Below are 20731 nucleotides of genomic sequence, written 5' to 3' on the forward strand. Positions count from 1 at the left end.
ACTAAATTAGTGTCAAATTAAAGAGAAACTTCAATAGCATTATAATGTAAACGCAATTACTTTAAATAAATTACTTTAAATAAAACCTAATATATATACTAAAGACACAGACGCAAGTACCATATACACTTACATATATATATATATATATATATAAATACCTATATATACCTATAATATACAAAAATTAAATATACACATATATATGTACTTAAAACTATATTTAAACTGTTGTTAAACTAAAGCAAATGAAAATCCAAAATCTAAACACTAAAACACATAAATTGATAATAATTTTTGGAGTACTTTAACAAAACTAAAACTACAGCTAAACTAAAAAAATTTCCAACTTTGAACTTTGAACTGACACAATGAATTGTACTCAAAGTACCCCCAGCTAAAATTTACTTTGCATAAGGAATTTTTTGGTCTACTGGATTTATAATTGCCACACAGCGATCACAGCGAGATCTCGAACTCCCACCGCCTTTCGCCGCTTATTTCATATTGAACCCTAAGCAAAATGTTACTTAGCATAAATGTTTATATATAAATATAGTAAATGGCGCATTATTCGGTTTCAGTTTGAGGCACCAAGCGAGTATGAACACATCGAATACAGCATACGATTTCCACTTAATCCGTTCATGAATTCGTAAAATTGTTAATTTATTTTTGCAAAGAAAACAAAACATATTTAGGAAATTTAAATCCAGCGTTTTTAATAAAAATAAAAAAAAATACACAAAATATAAATAAATTAAATATACAAATCTAAATGTGCACACAAACACACACACGATACTTAGCTAAGTATAATCGCAATATAAATTATATACGCATAAATGTTCAACAGTTTAATCAAAAGACATATTTACAAACTAAAATATTGAAAGCCCCATTACCATATTGATGGATATTGATGTTGATAACAATAGCAGTAAAACGTGTAAAGTCTAACAACCACAAAAATAACGATTACTCGTACCTACCTAAAAAAAATAAAACAAAAATAAGAACAAAAAGAAAAAATTAAATAAATGCATGTAGAGCGAAACTTAAATATGAATATGCAATTTAAACATAAATTTAACAGAAAAACACATTACAGACACTCACAAATAAGAACTTTATTGTGAGAAATTGCAGATACACCACCACAGCTTCGAGCAATTCCCAAAATAAATGCAATATTTCAAAAATACCGCAGTGAACTGTATATTTGAATTTTAGATTAGTAGCGCATGCAGCAAGCTGTGAAGCAAGCAGTACATGCAAGCAGTTGACTGCAATGCCAAGCAGTGCTAACCATAATAAGTTTCCACTTCCAGCCAACTGCCAGGAAAACGTCTCAAAACATAACGGCGCACTGATTCGACCAGTGCTAAAAATACCGCCATCGGCCAAATGCAGTAAAAAAACCACGTATAGCTAAAATAATAAGAATGAATTTGAAATAAACTGCTTTTCAGCTAGCACTGACTTTTTACCTTTCAATGCGCTCCAGTTTCATGCTAGGCAATTGCAGATAGGCTACTACGAAGCCCAAACAGATTAAATAAACAACAGCACAGTTTAATGGAATATTGCCAAAGCCTTGCTTAAAAAGGCTGGCACGCGCGGTCTTCGATAAGATAAGATTGGTGCACTGCATAACAATAATGGTTAACGTAAATATTGTTGAAGCCTTGTGCTCCAAGCGCTGGCGGGCACCGTAACTCTGAGCAAACAAATTATTGTATGAATGTGTGAAATGGATTATGCGCTTGCAGCACTTACCCACTCTTGTCCATAGGAATCACTGATATCATTAGCGGAGTGATCAAACCACTGCAAACTGGATCCCAACAGAGTTTTAGGATAAAATCCTTTGCTTGCCATGTAGACAAAATAGGTAATAAAGACAGCAAAAGCCTCAATCATGCCCACCAGGATGAACGAGACAAAAATGGTGCTAAACGAAAAGTAATATAATTAGTTTCTTATATTAACTTATTTTGAATAATTTCAAAATTAATGTTGGCCAACTTTATTCTGTAACGCTTCGAACTGATGTGAAATTAGTTTGACAAATGGAAAGTGTATACGCGAGATTACTACAATCATAAAAATAAAAAATATTTGGAAAAATTTCTACTTCTACTAACCACACATTTTTTTGACATAAATTAGCATTGGTATTTTTCTTGTGTTAAGCGCTTAAGTTGACGTTCACTTTACATAATAAATATATAGTATTTACCGTTTGTTCATAAGATAGTCATCGTAGACCTTTGGCATTTGCAACATTAAATCCTCCTCGGCTTTCTCATAAAATAGAGTCAAAGCGGGCAGCTGAAAAAAAAAAACAAAAAATTTAACTTTACCAAATTGTATGGCAGACAATTTTTTTGTTCCTACCAGATTAACAAAGATATCAATGAAAAAGGAAACGACGACAAACAAACGAATGGGCACGCGCAGGAGAATGAAAGCGAAGTGCGCCATTATCATCGGCATGCAGGAGCTGAGAGCATAGCCCAAGGCTTTCCTCATATTGATGAACATTAAACGACTCGTTCCAATGGCCGTAGCCAGAGTGGAAAAGTTGCTATCGAGCAGAATAATATCCGCGCACGCTTGGCAGGCTATGGCGGAGCCATAAGTGGCCACACCCACATTGCCATGCCGCACAGCCGAGGTATGATGCACGGTGTTGCCAATGACCGTGACAATGGCACCTAGATCCTGACAAACATTTACGACCATGAAGCGTTGCTCCACTGCAATCCTTGCAAACACTAGATTCTCATAGCATAGCAGCAGCTGCTGAAGCTCCCAGTACTGATGATGCGACTCCCTTTCGGTCCAGTTGCGCATATCAATGGCGGCGGAAGAGAACATACGGCGCTGACTTTGGGAAGCGTTCAAGCGGGAGCTTGAAAACTCAACGGTCTCGCTCTGCGTCGATATGATGCCCACATCGCGGGCAATGGCGCGTGCATAAAGAACGCTGGCGCGCGTGAGCAGCACAAGCTTAATGCCCGCCCGGCGACAACGCTCCACAGATCTGCGGATGTTCGGAAAAGGCGGATCATGTATGGCCACCATGCCCAGCAGCTCCAGCGAGTAGCTGTCCACCTGCAAAAACTCACGAAAGCTCTTCCTATGGCTGTCGTAGGCCTCGTGGGCGATGGTAATGCGTCCACTTGCCCTTACAACCTTGCTGGCATAGGCACAGGTATTGCGTCCTCTCTGCTTCAGATTGTTATGTGCGGCTCTTAGCGCAACAAGATCTATACCCATTTCCGTGTCGGACTCCGACTCATCCTCTGCTCGGCAGTGCTTCAGCACTATTTCCAATGGACCCTTCACATACACCACACGCTCCTGCACGCCATCCCTCTCACGAATATGCACGCTCATCTGTAACTTCTCCATTGTGTCGTAGGGCTTGTTTGCCAGCCTTTCGTTCTCACGACGCACTTGCGCAAAGTGGGGCAGTATGCCGCGTGCCCACTCCAGCGTGGCACAATCAAAGTCCAGGCCATACAAGCTCTTCTCCTGCACTGGCACTCCGCGCTGTCCCGGACGCACCACAGCCTCATTGCAAAGCAGTGCCGCATGCAGCAACTCCATCTTTGCCTCGCTCGCATTCTGCCACTCGATATCCTCCGAGAGCAGCAGCTCCTCATCGACATACACTTCGCTCACATGAAACTTGCGCTGCGTCATTGTGCCAACCAGATCCGAGCAGATGACGGTAGTGGTGCCCAGCGTATAGGCCGATTCCATATTGCGCACATAGCACTGCTGCTTAAGCAGCCGCTGGCGCGCATGGAACAGACCAAAGAACATGAGCGAGGGCAGATAGAGCGGCGCCAGCGAAATCATTAGACCCACATTGAACTCAATGGCCCATTCGATGGGCTGGTTCACCATCGAGATGGTGCAGAGCAACATGAAGAACATAACAATGCCAACAATATAGGTATAAATTGTAACCTGAGTGCCGAACAATTCGTTATTATTTGAGCTAGATTAGCTAGATCTCTGCTCCTACCTGTTTAATGTGCTTGGTGGCGCGACTTTTCGGACACGGCTCCATGCACAAGCGCGCCATGATGCCCACTTCGGAGTCATTTAAGCAAGCTATGACAATGGCCAAGCCCCAGCCCTTGGTTACATGACTGCAAGCAAAGCCCAGATTGTGAGCTAGCCAGCGATTCGGGTGCGTTTGCTCCGGATCAATGCGAACAGGCGCTGATTTGCCCGTCAGCGCCACATTGTTCACCTCCAGGCCATGTGAGGTATAAAATCTAACATCTGCCGCCAAACGGTCACCGGAAACTACGTCCAAGACATCGCCCAGCACAACATTCTCGGCGCGTATAATCTTCTTCCTGCCATCTCTCAGCACCGTGCAATTAATTGGCATGAGTGCTCTGAAGGCCAAGACCATCTCGATGTCGTCATTGGCCTGCACCAGGCGAAAGAAGCCCGAGACCAAGAAGAAAGTTAACATTATAAAGCCAGCTATGCAATACTCGGGATCCAGTTCTTTATCCGTATCAAGGCGCTTCTTCATAATGTACAGAAAGAAACTGGCGAGCGCGCTTAAGAAGATCAAAAACCCAAAGCCCCGAAAGCAATGCCTAAGGTATTCAAAAAGCTTTGGTTCGGTATCGGTGGGCAAGTAAAAACGATTTTTGCCATTCGCCTCTAAGCGCCTTGACACCTGCGCACTGGTAAGTCCCTGTATAACACAAGTATGACAGTATAACAGTTAAAAGCAGTGCAGGTTGCTACTTGCCGTTTCAGGATCGGTTTTGAGTGTCCTGAACAGCTGCTCCAAGTCCATTAAATGCATTTTGTTTGGGAATTAAATATAACAAATAGTATATACTACTGTAAACATGAAATTCTCAAAGCAAACTACAGATAGACTTCGAACGAGACGAGAATTCTCATTCCGAAAAAAAACTATGATGTAGTTTTTTTTTTTACTCTCTTCTCAGGGATCCTAACCATGGTGTACTTGTAAATAAAATATAATTCCAACAACAACCGCAAAATATTAAAGACAGCTCTACATACAACCCTCTCAATTGATGTTACAAAAGTTATATAAATAAATAAAGTCCTAATCAATATAGCTCAAGGCTGTGCAAATGAATATAATAATCATAAAATGTGCACCAAAGTTAGATCATAAAGCAGAGGATATGAGTTCGTAAAATATGTCTCCCATGCACCTTGGGGAGTCATTGAAAAGTTCACATAAAATTCTTATCGTTTGTTTTTTGTTTCTTTGCTTTGGTTCTTTATTGTCACATTTAATAAGCCATTAAATTTCATTGCGCCACAAGAACAAGAACAGTTGACAAATAAAATAAGCTTTAATATCTGCTCAGTCAGGCGTTTGCTTTCAATTCCAAATCAACACACATTCGAAAAACACAACAACTGAAACTTCTAAATTCAACTCAGCAAAAATAATTAAAGCCACATTCTAACTTAACTTATAGCCACACTTTATTTCAAGATTATACTATAATGCTTACATGCTTAAATTTGCAAAATTTTCAAAGTTTAATTTAAATATTTGGAGCGTTAAAAATGCAGCTACTGCAGCTTATATTATTTACTTTAGGCTGGCTGCTTTATCAGGCTAAGGCAGATTGTAAGTCTTCTATCCAGAGTATTTAGTTGCTTTATTTTTTTTGCTTTGCAGACAAAATATTTTGTTATTGGGATGCCGAAAGTGTTGACAGACATAATATCAGCCACTTTAATACCTGGGAGTTGAGCGTTGAGTTTTGCACGCATATAGTTTATGGCGGGGCGCTAGCAATAGATCCCAAGGGTACGGGCACGGTTAAGCTGCTGGACGAGCGGAACATTAACGATGGTGAGCTTTAATTTATGCCAAAAATTTAAATAAATTTATGACACTTCTTATAGATACGATTGGACGCTTTGCGCGCATGGCACGTAACATATCAAAAAAGCTTATTTCCTTGGGCGGCTGGAAAATGGATACGCATATGTTTATCAAAATGTTAAAAGATATGCGCATGCGAGATCGTTTCTATACATCGCTTTTAAGTTTCCTAACCAAGTGGAAATTGGCTGGCGTACAAATTGATGTAGAAATATCCACGCAGGATCGCAAAGCTTTTCTTATATTCCTAGAAGAGCTGCAAGTTGTGTAAGTTGACCGGACTACGCTGCTAACTTTATTAATTGTATTTGCTGTAGACTGCATGGCAAGAAGCTGCTGCTGCTGGTGACGGTGCCTGCTCGTTTGGATGCGTACAATCGAGAAGCCTATGATATACCCAAGATAGCAAGATTTGCAGATTTCGTTAGCCTAGTGACTCACGACTATAGCGATCCATTCGGTAAGCAGCTGCGCTATACGGCGCCACTTTATGCCAATGACAGCAGCGGCGTGGCGCAGTCCTTGGCGCATTGGGTGCAGCAGAGCAAGCGTCCGGGCAAGCTCATACTGGGACTGCCACTCTTTGCCAACAGCTACACTATGGCTAACGCAGCAGCGCCCAGAGTAGGCGCAGCCAGCAGAGGCGCTGGTCAGCAGCACAAATTCTCGCGTCGTCCGGGATTTATGATTTATGGCGAGCTCTGTTCAATGCTGCGCACTTGGCACACCGAGTATGACCAGCAGGCAGAGGCGGCCTATGCATACAAGGGTAATCTGTGGGTGAGCTATGAGAATGAGCGCAGTCTCAGAGCCAAGCTGCTCTTTCTAAAGCAACAGCAGCCGCCGCTAGCAGGCGTCATGATCTGGAGCGCAGATGCCGATGACTTCCGCGGCAACTGCGGCAAACCGAATGGACTACTGCGCACTATTATCGCTGGCATTGGTGATGCAAGACTGCTGACTACACCCAAACCCACAACGGAGGGCATTGGACTGTGCCCGCATGATGGCTGGTTCAGGCATCCCTGGGATTGCCGTTTATATCACGAATGCCGCGATGCTCAGCGCACGGACTTTGAATGCCTCAAGGGCTACTATTTCCATGTGGAGCAGGCGGAGTGTTTGCCTGTCGACAAGGTGCCTTGCGATGATGACTTTGTCAACTGGCGTCCCGGCATGAGAGGTTACAGTTTTGAAGATTTACCGCTTAATCTAAGAGTCGTGCAATAAATTAGCGTAAAACTTAAAATGGACGTAACCAACTTTTATACATGCTCTGGTTTGAATAACTTCCAAGCAGCGAGTTCTAGACTAGGCAAATGCACTTTGTTTCTCTTGCTGATCATTAATATATATAAGTACATAGTATATAGATTCCTCCTACAATTTGTTTGCCATAGGCACGTTCAACACTTAACAACATTGGAATAATTGCAGCTCTCGGTGTTGGGATCAAAGCTCAGGCCTGTGGGGCACTCGAAGTTGTAGGTGCTGCCGTCATTGCAGTAATAGAACTTGGAGCAGTTGTGGCTGTCACGCACATAGCCGACGTCGGCGCTGCAGCTGTAGTCTTGGTCTTCCATCGATTGTTGTTGCTGCGCCTGCAAGCCCGTAGGCGTTTCTTGTCCGAAGAGCACGCGATTAATCTCATGGAGCAATGGATATTTGCCCGCACCACAGCTGCCTGCAAAATCATCCGATTCCAGCGACCAGATCATAATGCCCGCTAGCTTTTGCTCCAGCACGAATTCGGCTTTGAGTTTTAAGCTGCGCGCATTCTCATAGCCCACCCATTGACGCTCTTTGTAGGCATAAGGCACCTGCTGCACTGACTCCCACTCCTGTGTCCACTGTTGTTCCTCTTTTAGCAGCACGCACAGCTCATTGTAGCCCAAGACACCTGGCTCGCGTGAGAATTTGCCAGCAATGCCGCGTCCAGAATGATTGGCACCCGGCGCATGTTGCGCTGGATCGCTGAGCGTAAAAGTGCGTCCATAGAAGGGCACACCGAGCACCAGTTTCTCAGGCGGCGCGCCCTGGCTCAGCCAATACTTGACCACTGCCGCCACATTCAGCTGTTGCTGCTTTTCTGTCAAATCATTAGCTCCAGCATACAAAGGCGCATTGATGCCCACCAGCTCATCCCAAGCACCGTGCAGATCGTAAGCCATAACATTTATCAAATCCAAATAAGGCGCCATGGCGCTTATATTATAAGCAGCCTTTGCCGTAAATTCCGCCGAGCCCACAGCAGCGCTAAGCATATAACTAAATGGTTCCAAGCCCTGCTTCAACTCCTTTAAGAGTGTCACAAAATTTTCACGATCATTATTGTCGGGCAAACTATGCCGTAGGCTTGGATACTCCCAGTCCAGATCCATGCCATCGAAGCCATGTCGCTGTATAAACTGCACCACATCCTCAATAAAACGCGCACGCTTCTCCGGATCAGCAGCAACCTGAGAGAATCGCTTGGAGCCCTCATTCCAGCCACCAACAGCTACAAGTGTCTTCAAGGTGGGATTTTTCAGCTTGAGTGCATTGAACTTTTTTAAATTACCGCGTCCGCCATTATCCTCTAAGTCGAGATACGGATCTATAACGCGCAGTTCGCCTGTTTCTTTAATGCCTAGAAACGCGTACACTAGATGCGTACAGAGAAACGGATCGATTTGTTCAACACCAAACTGTCCCGCGCCAGGACGATAAACAGACCAGGTGCCTTGATAGCAAACTACATGCTCTATAAAAGACAAAAACTTAGAAAATGTAGTGCTTTATAAAATGAAGCTACTTACTGCCCGCTGCCTGTGCCTCGCCAGCTGTTGCCAGCATAAAAAGTATTAGACCTGCTGTAAATTGTTGCCACATTGTGAATGCAACTGCTGCTGCTGTTGGCGCTTTTATACACACAAGCTGAAAGCCGAAGTACAAGTTGTAAAATTTTGTTTTCTTAATGTATCTACAAAATAATCAATGTGTTTATTTTAGCAAACAGCAAGGCAAATAAAAGGGAATTCATGTTGCATTCGCAGATAAACAAAGCCGAAGGTCAACGTCACTCAGAACTTCTTCAGCTTGGACAGTTGATTATTGCGACGCAGCGCCATTTTACGCAGTCTTCGCCAGTACTGTTTGGTATTGGGATCCAGCTCATCCAAAGGTATAATGCGCTCAGTATTTAGCGTCCACAGCCAGTCGGGATACTCACTATCTGGCTTGATCTACAATATTTTTAATAATAATGATTAAGAATAGTCTGTAAATACGGTCTTACGCTCACCTTGACATCCTCACCCGTCTTGAGATAATTGCTGCCACACACATAGTTAACCAGTCTATTAGCATCCGTTTCCACGGGTATAATCTTCTTCTCCATAATGGGACCCAGCTTGCCCAGCTTCTTCTTCTTACCCGCTGCATATAGGAAACAATCTTAGCAGTCACTTGTCTTGCCGCTGGGGCTTACTCACCTGGTCCCGCAGCTGCTGGCTTGGCCGCAAAGCCGCATGTTGCCGTTGTTGTTATTGTTCTCGTTCTGACAGCGGATGTGGCTAGCCTCAGCATATTTATAGCTAATGGCATGTAATTCATTTTTATGTAGCACTCTTTGCACTCTAACTTTGATTTAGTATACACTTTTAGTTATTCCAAATCACTTTTCATCTTATTTGTTGCTGAAAATACAAATACTGTGCCGCTATTGTTGTGTAACATATACACATGCATTAAAACAGCTGAATTAACAGTGCTCTAACAGTTGCCTAACAGCGGCGAGCTTCTTTAACATTTCGATACCGCTGTCGATACCCGGCACTTTATCAAAATTACACAACTAGTAAATTATAAATAATAACAATGCCAACAATTAAGCTGAGACTGCCTTCGAATCGTACGCTGGGAAACATTTGCGTCTATGGCGCCGTTTTCTCCATTTCAGCGGTAATGTATATGCGTTGGAAGCTGGAGGATCGCGTCAGATCCCAAGATTTCTACAAATTGGCGCTGCAACATGTAAGAAGTCACAAGGGTAAGTGAACCCAAGTACAGGAAATGCTTTTGCTACAACAAATAGATTTTAGGAGCTGTCAAGCTGCTGGGTGAGCCTATTAAGGATTCAGGTTTTGACATGTCCAATGTAAATAACACATGCGATGAGCACAGAGCGCAACTAGAAGTTAATGTGCGCGGCTCCAAGGATAAAGGCACTGTCTACTTCTGGGCCACTAATCAACCTGACAAGGGCTGGCTAATCGAGCGACTGGAGCTAGAGGCAAAGCAGCATCCGAACAAACGTTTCCTGCTAAAGAAGCCCAATCAGCTAACGTTCAATGAAGCAAATGCAGAGAATCAGATATCAGCACACAGTATGGAATTACCTCCACAGAGCATGCCAGCGAATGGCGGCCGTCAAGAATCATTTTTCACTGCACAGGCTACAGCTCAGACCCTGCAACAGTCGGAGGAACCCATGGCGTATATACAGACCGCAGAGGGAGGTCGCATGCAGTAAACAAAATTCAGTGAAAGTCATTTCATTAGTTTATGCTCATAAAATTTTGATAAATTTAAGCAGTTCTTATAATTTGTTTATAATTAAATAGCATTAAAATTAAGTGTACAAAGGCTGCTTTACAAAAAAACATGCACATAAACCAAAAATGGTTTATATATATATATTACTATATTGTTATATAATTGTGTATATAGTTGTTGGTGTGAAGCGCGCTTTAAACAGAGTTTGCGTTTTTATGAGACGTTTAACTTTCGATTTATTTTAAATTGTATTTATTGTTTTTGTTATATACGATCTTGCTCTAACTTTATAATACATTGTTGAAAGTGAAATGCATAGTATTGTTGTATGTATTTGTATTTGTTTTTTTTTCTTTTAAATTAAAAACATTTGTAAAACGATAAAGGCGACTTGGTGTGGGCGCTTGTGACCGGCTCAGCGACATTAATGCGCTTCAAATATATACTATACACAAATTCACTTTTATCGTAATAATAACAGATAAGATGTGTTTGCATATGCCTAGTATACAACGGGCTAGGGGATTTGTAAGCAATATTTAAGACAATTATTAATACATTAGGCGCCACAATTAAAATAAGAAACATGTAACGTTCGTATATAGTGCATGGATTATCCTTCTCTCTACTTTACTTTTCTCGCTTGGCCATTGCAAGTGGAAGACTGTTGGGTCTTTTGATCTGTGCCCGGAGCAACGGCGTCTCGTTGGCCTCCGCCTGCGCTTCCCCTTCCGCTTGCTGCTCCTGTTCTTATTGCGTCTTTAGCTCCTTACCAATGCTATACGAAACGATCTTGCTCCAATCGATTTTGGTTCTGGTTATAGGCAGCTGGCGGCGCATGGCCTTGAATGTGGTATCCGACATGGTCTGATAATTCTCAGAGATAGCCAGTTGATACTCATTCTCGGCCTCTTCGATTAGACGTATCACCTCCTTGGCCAGCTGTTGTTCATTGGACACCACAACGCTGTCACGGCAATCCTTCGACGATACTAGCTGCACATTGCCATCCTCATAGTAATGCACTTGCACCTTTAAAACACCCTTAAGCTCAGCCGCACCGCTGCCGACCTGGAAGCTAACGTGCCACTGTGAACGCCATCGGCCATTCCAATAATTCTTCGGCTGGAACTGATGATCCTCAATGCAAATGGTCAACGTCACCTGGTTGCCCTGCGATTTGCCAAACACAGAACTCACCTGTAAATATATTAATAGAGTTATCTTTTTTTTTACCCTTTATGTAATTAGTGTAAACTTACGCCATGCCTGTAGTGATTGGCAGTGTAGGCAAGCGCTTCGAGATCTAGGGCGGCGCGCCATGGCTCTGAGATGGAATCAGCATCCACGTCCTGATATTCGGAAGCTTCTTTTCTCAGGTGGTCATATTTAAAGGCCTGCTTTGTGCGCGGGTCGTAAAAGCGACCATTGCCTATAAGAAGTTTATTTTATATTTAGTTAACACTCGTAGGATTAAGATAAACACTAGACAATGACTCAGTTGGCGCTGTGAACATTCGCTTGATATATTTATGCCCATATATGGACATAAACACGAATCAGCTGCAAATCAACCCCCACCCTCTCAATTACACACCCAAAACAGCTTTTAAGCAAACAAACTTACCCATGTCGTTGTGTTCAGATATAATCGCATTGTGCTCGCTGCCTTCGATCCGGACTGGCGTCAACTGGTCCTTGTTGTACTGCGAGAAGGCGTGGCTGGCACCATCCTTCAACAGTGCATCGTTCTTTAGCAGCTCACGCACATCGTTGAACACCTCGTTAAATTCACCGGGCGGCGCATGCAATATGAAATCGGACACAATGCGCACCTTTTCCGCATCCGTAATCTGTGTTTGCTCCATTGCTTTTATGTTGGTGATTCACGAATTTCTGGGCAGTGTTTGGTTTTTGTTGGTTTTTGGTGGCTTCTACTATTTATAAAGCAGATTTCTAGTCTTGTTTGGTCGGTTTCTGCGAATCTGTGGCAGTTGCAATCATCTATTCGGTCTTAAACTATGTTTATCTACGCGTTTTTCTAAATATTATAAAAAGATTCGGCTCTTTTGTCTTTTTTTTTTCAACAAATTAATGACGATGACAGAGTTGCTCGATACCGATACTTAAATATTACTCACTTGCATCTGTTATTAGCATTAGTGATGGAAAAAAAGTCGATGCATCGGCTTTGCTGTTTCTTGCCGATATTTCCCGATACATCATTTGAAATGCAACGATAGTAATGCATTTTGATTCAAGGGAATTAAGTATTAAACAGTCAAATTGTTTGCAACATTCGCCAGAATACTTGTTATATTATATTGTTTTTCTTATTCTACACGGCTTCTCGGTCTTATTTTTTTTAAATGGGTTTGTCACCTATTGAATTACGAAAAGTCACAAAGGTGAGAAATAATTTAGGTTGAACGCTGTCGTTTTGCTTACCCAGAGGTTGAGCGATTTAAAATTGAAATATGTATTAAGAAATAAGAACTTACAGTCTTCATTGGTTTACCATATTATAATAAACTGTAACCAAACGGATTGTATGGTGCTCCACCTGTACGCATTCAATCAAAAAATGCAAGACAATTGAAGCACACACACAATGTAGTTTGTATATTAATTTAATTCAATTTACCCGCGCTCCATCATTTTCTACGACTATCGATTTTTTCCTGCAAAAAATGGCAGCACTGGCACTGACATGCTCGACTAGTATCGTCTCAGCCTATCGATTATTGGCTATTGCGCTTAACGATTCTTTTGTCGGCCCTGGTTGCAACAAAAATTATGAATCGATAACATTACAAAAAAGATCGTTGAACGGAGCGGACGTGCGCGCGGATGATTTGTGTTTTGACTACACACCTTTGAAAGCGCGATCGCAGAGCCGCAGGCGGAAAAAGCTGTAGCAAAACAAAAATTGCAAAACGCCGCAAATATTTAATTAAAAAATTCTATATGAATTTAAGTGCTGTGAACGACAATTCTAACACAAAAGTGCCCTTTTTCGCTTACCAACGTGCATATACGGCAAGTTGGTAACAAATACCAGTGCAAAGACTGAAAACAAACACACGCATACAGAGGCATAATTCGGAGTTAGCCGCTCTCGCGCGTCCGTGTGTGTGTAACCACTTTTTACCTGGAATTACCTGTTTGTTCGAGTGAAATTAAAGCGAAGTAGCGAACAAAGCGCAGTTGGCAAACAAGCCGACATACGAATACGAATACCAAAGCAAAGGTGAATGAGTGTAAATGATATTTTTTCTAAAGCTGTGCGCAAGCGGCAAAGAATGTGAATCAACGAAAAGTATTGAAAAGAATTAATAAATATATAGTAAATGCAATAAATAAAAATTAAACAAACGTAAAAGTTTGTGTGTGAGTGCGAGAGAGCGAGTACGCGCTCAATTGATGCCATTCAATAAAGCAATTTGCGGTTGCCATGAGAATGCAGTCTAAACAAACGAAAAAATTACAACAAAAACGAGAATAGTGAACTACAAAACAACGAAATTTAAAGCAAAGAAGAACAAGAGCTTACGTAGAAATCTACCTGTGATCGCGACAAATACACACACACACATAGAAAAGGAAAAATACTAAATCTAAATACCGCTTAACAGAAATACTGGGTGATTCATAAAGTTTATAGAGTATTTGTTGTAATGTGGGCTGCTACTTGAGCTTGCATTTTTCTACTGCCCCCCAACCCATCAAGCGCGCACCTGCCACAAAAGTAATGCAATAAAATGGCGTTACCCACACATAAATATATTAGTAATAATAAAAGCAACGACAAAAATCCTGCACAGCAGCAGACACATCAGCAGCATAAACGAAAAAGCCGTCAAGAAACAACGTCAACGATAAAATGCAGCTACAGCCACGCCTCCTGCCCACTCAGCAGAGTGCTTGCGCTTACCTTAGCCCTCAGCATATTTATCAACGCTCCCGCCTCCACGCAAGCCGTGCAAGCCGGCTACAGCAGCAGCTCCCACTCTTCCCCCTCGAATAATTTTGCCGGCGATAATCGCAAGCCTGCGTTTAAAAATTGCGCCAGCTATGCGCCTTCGGTGAAGGAGGAGCAGCCCGAGCGCACCTATGTCTTCAAGGTGGAGGCCGTCGATCCCGATCCGAACCAGGAGATCACCTACAGCATAGTGCAGTCTGCATTTGATCGTCCTAAATTCTTAATAAATCCACAATCCGGCGTCATTGTCACCATACACACGTTCGATCGTGACGAGCCCATACATGAGAAATTCGTGTTCGTTACGGTACAGGCCACGGATAACGGTCGTCCGCCCTTGGATGATGTCTGCACCTTCAACGTGACCATCGAGGATATTAACGACAACCCGCCCGTGTTCAACAAAGCGCACTACGATGAGTCCATGTCCGAGAACACACAGGTTAGTAGACGCTAAAATCAAAGAGACAACTTGCTCTTTGTTCTTTTTGTTTATGCGTAGGTCAAATGCGTGGACCCCGGATTACCACCGCTTGACCTGCAGATAAACACTTTGAGCACGTACTTTTATTTTTGGAAATTCCTAGTACCATCAACATTAAGATTTCGTGTAAAAATTATGTTTTAGTTTTAGCGTTAATTAGCTACAAATGTTGAATAACATATAAAGAAAAATAGATTCTTTATAAAATATTATTCATATTAGTTAGAGTACTAATTGTTAGTTGCACTTTCAAGCCTGTTAGCCCAGAATTTAAATATACCATTTATCAAGCATTTAGCCAAGTTAGTTGCATCCTTAATGCCAGTTTGCAGTTTTGCAAGTCGTGGTCAAGCAGCTGTCGTCTCGCCCGAATCGTTTGCGTGGGAGTGTGCGTCCAACTGGAAAAGCTGGTTGCCCCTACGCTAGACAGAGATAGAGAAGGAGATAGTGAGCCGCGTCTTGAGTTCATTGTTCGCGCAGTGTGGATGAGTCAAAAGCCTTAGGAGAGAAAAGCGAGAGAGAGAGCCCTTAAGCGAGTAAAAAAAGTGTATAAAGTTGTCAAACAAGTTCAGACATGTCGCAGAATCTTTTGCTAACTAAGCTAACTAGACTAAAAGTAAACGCAATTGACTGTTGAAGCAGCAACTATAGAAAATAGTATTTAAAAATGAACTAGCAAGCCTCAGACAAAATAGAATGTTATCTTTAGATAGCAAATAATTTGCATAAGACTATTAAAACATTTTGCCTCGAGTAATATTAAAAATATTTTTGCTAGAAAAGCATTTCTTAAATTGATTTATTTATTTAAATAGATAAATATTTTCAAAAAATAAAATCATAAAAATTTTAATTATGAATATTAGGAATTAATATACTTTCTCTATGCATATAAATTATATTCAGCATTAAGTGACACTTAAATTTTCAGTAATTGCCCTGTAAATCTTCAATTTACAATTTCTTAATTCTTTTTTTTTTTTTGCATTTGCTTTGTTCTTTCTACGCTGAGCGCATGTCTTAAAAGATTATTGATTAATAGAATCGATTGCAATTAGTTAAATGATTGTTCTTCTTGCTTGCAAAAAGCTTTTTAGTCTACTTTATGCACCGCTGGCAATAAGAAGAGCAAATTTTCAAAACAAAATAAAAAAAATGTGCCTATTTTTATTTTTGCTGCAAACGTGGCAGGAAAGTGCTTAAAGATTAAAATAATATTTATGTTTAATTAATTTGGCAAAACAAACGAAAACAACTATGTATTTTTTTCTTAATTTCATTGCAGCTGGACGCGGTAGTGATGTCGATCAGTGCCAGCGACTTTGACGATGGCAACAATAGCATCATTATGTATGAAATATTGCGGGAGCGCGACTTTCAGTACTTTAAGATTGACAAGGATTCGGGCATTATCTATCTGAGTCGTCCCATTGATAGGCGTCCATCGCAGATGTATACGATAAATGTGCGAGCCTATAATGTAGTGCAGGATCCGATGCAGGATGCGCAGATTGAAGTGCGTATACGCATAGTGGAGTCTTCGATAAAGCCGCCCTCCTTTGTCAATCCCATCGAGGAGACCATTTATCTAAAGGAGAATATGAATGAGTTTTCCAAGCCAATAGCGACACTACGCGCTGTTTCGAATATGCCAGACAAGCCGGAGGTGATCTTTGAACTCATCACAGGACGCACGGAGCAGACCAACGGCAAAAATACGTTTGTCTTCAATCAAATCGGCAATGAGGTGACCATCAAGCTGGGCAAGAGTCTGGACTATGAGGCAATTACAGATTATACGCTAACCATGAGTGTGCGCAATACGTTTGAGCTGGCGGCAGAGCATCAGATTAAGATTAAGGTGGAGGATGTCAACGACAATATACCCTTCTTTACAGAGGTCAAGTCGGGCACTATACTGGAGAACGAGCCGCCGGGTACGCCGGTTATGCAGGTGCGCGCCTTCGACATGGATGGCACATCGGCAAATAATATTGTCACCTTTGCGCTGGCAGATAGTCGCGAATTCTTTGCCATAGATCCGCAAACGGGAAACATTACGGCTTTGACCACTTTCGATCGGGAGGAGCGTGACTTTTATAATGTAAAAGTTACCGCTACGGATAATTCAGCTTCAAGCTTATTCGACAATGGGGAACCCAATCAGGGCAATCAAGTTTTTCGAATTGCCATTGGAGATAAAAACGACCACAAGCCGCATTTCCAACAGGCCACCTATGTGGCGGATAAATTGCTTGAGGATGCGAATACTAATTACGAAGTGATTGAGGTTAAGGCCGAGGATGAGGATAATGCTTCGTTGATACTCTATAGCATTGAGAGCGGTAACGTAGGCGATGCTTTCAAGATTGGCAACAAGACAGGCAAGATAACCGTAAATCAGCGTTTGGACTACGAAACTATAACGGAATATGAGCTCAAGGTGCGCGCTTTTGATGGCATCTATGATGACTACACCACGGTGACAATTAAAATAGCGGATGTGAACGATAATCCGCCGGTGTTCAAGGAGGAATACAGCAAGACCATACAGGAGGGTCCAATACAATCGAACGACTGTATATTAATCATCGAAGCATACGATCCGGATATTAAGGATCGGACTGCAGATCAGCATATAACCTATGCTATTGTAAAGGAAGATCACAAAAAGTTCCTGACCATAGACAATGCTGGCTGCTTGCGTTTAATCCAACCGCTCGATCGTGATCCCCCCAATGGTCATAAGAGCTGGCAGGTGCTGATCTCCGCCAGCGATCAGGATGGTGTGGGCACCAGTCTCAAGTCAGTCAAGGCTGTCATCATAACACTCGAAGACATAAACGATAATGCTCCCTTTTTGATCAATCAAATGCCTGTCATCTGGCAGGAGAATCGCAATGCGGGTGAAGTGGTGCAGCTGCAGGCCAATGACTACGATGAGCCGCAGAATGGACCACCCTTTACCTATGGCATCGACAGCGACGCCAGCGATGACATCAAGCTCAAGTTTAGCATCAACAACGATTTTCTGTATGCCAATGTAGCCTTTGATCGCGAAGAGCAAAAGGAATATTTTATTCCCATTCGCATAAGCGATGCCGGACAACCACGTCAGAGCTCCGTGAGCATTTTGCACTTGATCATAGGCGATGAGAACGACAATGCCATGACGGAGGGATCCTCGCGCATCTTCATGTACAACTACAAGGGTGAGGCGCCAGATACGGACATAGGACGTGTCTTCGTGGACGATCTGGATGATTGGGACTTGGCGGACAAGAGCTTTGAATGGAAGGCTGGCTATCCGCATGAGCAATTCCGACTTAATCCCAGCACGGGCATGATCACCATGCTGCAAGGCACTGCCGAGGGCGAATATCAGCTGGAGTTCACAGTCACCGAAGATGGCGTACAGATCAAGCGTCATTCCGTCGAAGCATTCGTTACGGTGATAGTGCGTGAACTGCCCGAGGAGGCAGTGGACAAAAGCGGCAGCTTGCGTTTTCATAATGTGACCAAGGAGCAGTTCATCAGCATCAGCCGCGATGCGCAAGAAGATGTCTTCTCCAAAAAGGAGCAACTGCAGCATCTGCTGGCAACGCTCTTCAATACGTCGGCGACCAATGTGGATGTGTTTACAGTGTTGCAAAACGAGCATAATACGCTGGATGTGCGCTATGCCGCGCATGGTTCACCCTACTATGCGCCCGAGAAGCTCAACGGCATTGTGGCGCAGCATCAGCAGGAGCTGGAGCAGCAACTGGGGCTGCAGCTGCTCATGGTCAACATCGACGAGTGTCTGGTGGAGCGTCTGAAGTGCGAGAGCTCCTGCACCAATGAGCTGCACAAGAGCTCAGTGCCCTATATGATTTACTCCAACACAAGCAGCTTCGTAGGCGTCAATGCCTTTGTCCAGGCGCAGTGCAACTGCGAGGCGAGCTTTAGCTCCCACATAGTTTGCCTGAACGGCGGCACGCCGCGTTATGGCGCGCAGGAGCCGTGCGAGTGCATCGAAGGCTTCACTGGAGCGCATTGTGAGCTGGTCTCGGTGGGTTTCTATGGCAATGGCTATGCCTTCTATGAGCCCATTGCGGCTTGCGATAATACACGCATTAGCTTGGAGCTGGCGCCGCAGCATGAACAGGGCTTGGTCATGTACTTGGGTCCACTCAACTACAATCCGCTGCTGCCGCTGTCCGACTTTCTGGCGCTGGAGCTGGACAAGGGCTATCCTGTCTTAACTGTGGACTACGGCTCGGGCCTGGTGCGCATTAAGCATCAGCATATACAACTGCAGCCAGGACGCAGCTATCAGCTGGACATTATACTGCAAAAGTCGAGCATCGAACTGACCGTAGACAATTGCCGGCTCTCCACCTGCATGAGTCTGGGCGCACCACAAGGACCGAATGAGTTCCTGAACGTCAATGCGCCGCTGCAGCTGGGCGGCACTCCCGTGGATCTGCAGCAGCTGGGACGACAGCTCAACTGGACGTATGTGCCCAATACTCAAGGCTTCTTTGGCTGTGTGCGCAATCTAACCATCAATGATCGCACCTACAATCTGGGCATGCCGGCGCTGTCCCGCAACATTGACAGCGGCTGCCAGCGCGCCGTAGCTGTAGCCGTGAGCTTTGGCGTGGATCCCAACTTCATAATTGCCATCATTACCTGCATTGCCTTGCTGCTTATTATTCTGCTGGCCGTGGTCGTGCAGAAGAAGCAGAAGAACGGCTGGCATGAGAAGGATATTGACGATATACGCGAGACGATTATCAACTATGAGGACGAGGGCGGCGGCGAGCGTGATACGGACTACGATCTCAATGTGCTGCGCACACAGCCTTTCTACGAGGAGAAGCTCTACAAGGATCCGCATGCGCTGATGCAGCAGGGCATGCGTCAGCCCAATGATATACCTGATATTGGTGACTTTTTAGGCGGCAAGAAGGAGCACTGCGATCGGGATACGGGCGCCTTTACCGTCGACGATGTGCGTCATTATGCCTACGAAGGCGATGGCAACTCCGACGGCAGTCTGTCCAGCTTGGCCTCCTGCACCGACGATGGCGATCTCAACTTTGACTATTTGTCCAATTTTGGGCCGCGCTTCCGCAAGCTCGCCGACATGTACGGCGAGGAGCCCTCCGACACGGACTCCAATGTGGACGACGATCAGGGTTGGCGCATCTGAAATTGAAAAAGACTTTTTACGCTTAAGCTTAAGTTGTGTGTAAGCGGTGCAGGCGCAGTCGGCTTAGCTGGTTGCCCCTATCCCCTACATTTTGTGAGCTGCTCCCGCGCGCTTCAACACATTGCAAAGTATGTAGTATATATATAAAGATATATAGTATATAGGTCTTACGTCTGATCTTAAACGAGCGTCAAGTTGTTAATTTAGCTGAAGCGAACAAACGATTGATTACAAGCTGAATTGTAACACACAAATATCATTACAAAAATATTAAACATATATCTTATTTATATATGTAGCTTATAAAATTTACAATATATATATATTTAAACTAACGAAAACTGAAAATCAAAATTTCAAACAAAAAAATTCCTAAAACAACAAAAAAAATACACAAAATGCATTTGATTTCCAATATATATTATAGTTGAACTCTTAGGCTAAGTTAAGCTAACTATATGAGAAGACATTAATTAATAATTAATAGACAAGTGGTATATATAGCGAAAACAAATGAGAAAACTTCCGAATCAACATTATTGCAGTTAAGTCGATGTTAAGACAAGTCGATATACATATATATATATATAGTCTATGTCCATATGTCCA

General features: G+C 43.0%; 7 protein-coding genes across 7 annotated transcripts; 3 read left to right on the top strand and 4 right to left on the bottom strand.

The window, feature by feature from the left end:
• Positions 1-751: 751 nt before the first annotated feature.
• Positions 752-4891, bottom strand: LOC108595239 (sodium/potassium-transporting ATPase subunit alpha). Its single transcript, XM_017980437.1, has 7 exons — positions 4793-4891; positions 4043-4735; positions 2401-3984; positions 2243-2334; positions 1780-1954; positions 1491-1720; positions 752-1431 (listed from the first exon to the last, which is right to left on the bottom strand). The coding sequence occupies exons 1-7, from the start codon at positions 4838-4840 to the stop codon at positions 1305-1307; spliced, it is 2949 nt and encodes a 982-aa protein (XP_017835926.1). The 5' UTR covers positions 4841-4891; the 3' UTR covers positions 752-1304.
• A 548-nt stretch (positions 4892-5439) lies between these two features.
• LOC108596343 (probable chitinase 10) lies at positions 5440-7172 on the top strand. The gene is made up of 4 exons (XM_017981998.1): positions 5440-5662; positions 5714-5890; positions 5944-6190; positions 6241-7172. Exons 1-4 carry the CDS (start codon positions 5599-5601, stop codon positions 7151-7153), a joined length of 1401 nt encoding a protein of 466 aa, XP_017837487.1. The 5' UTR covers positions 5440-5598; the 3' UTR covers positions 7154-7172.
• Position 7173: 1 nt separating this feature from the next.
• LOC108596342 (chitinase-3-like protein 1) lies at positions 7174-8794 on the bottom strand. Its single transcript, XM_017981996.1, has 2 exons — positions 8722-8794; positions 7174-8666 (listed from the first exon to the last, which is right to left on the bottom strand). Exons 1-2 carry the CDS (start codon positions 8792-8794, stop codon positions 7330-7332), a joined length of 1410 nt encoding a protein of 469 aa, XP_017837485.1. The 3' UTR covers positions 7174-7329.
• An 87-nt stretch (positions 8795-8881) lies between these two features.
• On the bottom strand, positions 8882-9534 carry LOC108596346 (39S ribosomal protein L54, mitochondrial). Its single transcript, XM_017982001.2, has 3 exons — positions 9397-9534; positions 9207-9340; positions 8882-9147 (listed from the first exon to the last, which is right to left on the bottom strand). The coding sequence occupies exons 1-3, from the start codon at positions 9515-9517 to the stop codon at positions 8986-8988; spliced, it is 417 nt and encodes a 138-aa protein (XP_017837490.1). The 5' UTR covers positions 9518-9534; the 3' UTR covers positions 8882-8985.
• Positions 9535-9764: 230 nt separating this feature from the next.
• LOC108596345 lies at positions 9765-10527 on the top strand. Its single transcript, XM_017982000.2, has 2 exons — positions 9765-9953; positions 10006-10527. Exons 1-2 carry the CDS (start codon positions 9782-9784, stop codon positions 10434-10436), a joined length of 603 nt encoding a protein of 200 aa, XP_017837489.1. The 5' UTR covers positions 9765-9781; the 3' UTR covers positions 10437-10527.
• A 244-nt stretch (positions 10528-10771) lies between these two features.
• Positions 10772-12561, bottom strand: LOC108596344 (F-actin-capping protein subunit alpha). The gene is made up of 3 exons (XM_017981999.1): positions 12087-12561; positions 11722-11891; positions 10772-11659 (listed from the first exon to the last, which is right to left on the bottom strand). Exons 1-3 carry the CDS (start codon positions 12325-12327, stop codon positions 11210-11212), a joined length of 861 nt encoding a protein of 286 aa, XP_017837488.1. The 5' UTR covers positions 12328-12561; the 3' UTR covers positions 10772-11209.
• A 730-nt stretch (positions 12562-13291) lies between these two features.
• Positions 13292-20410, top strand: LOC108596341 (DE-cadherin). Its single transcript, XM_017981995.2, has 2 exons — positions 13292-14883; positions 16211-20410. The coding sequence occupies exons 1-2, from the start codon at positions 14221-14223 to the stop codon at positions 20120-20122; spliced, it is 4575 nt and encodes a 1524-aa protein (XP_017837484.1). The 5' UTR covers positions 13292-14220; the 3' UTR covers positions 20123-20410.
• Positions 20411-20731: the final 321 nt, after the last annotated feature.

The sequence above is a fragment of the Drosophila busckii genome, chromosome 2R (assembly GCF_011750605.1).
Source record: "Drosophila busckii strain San Diego stock center, stock number 13000-0081.31 chromosome 2R, ASM1175060v1, whole genome shotgun sequence".
Lineage (NCBI taxonomy): Eukaryota > Metazoa > Arthropoda > Insecta > Diptera > Drosophilidae > Drosophila > Drosophila busckii.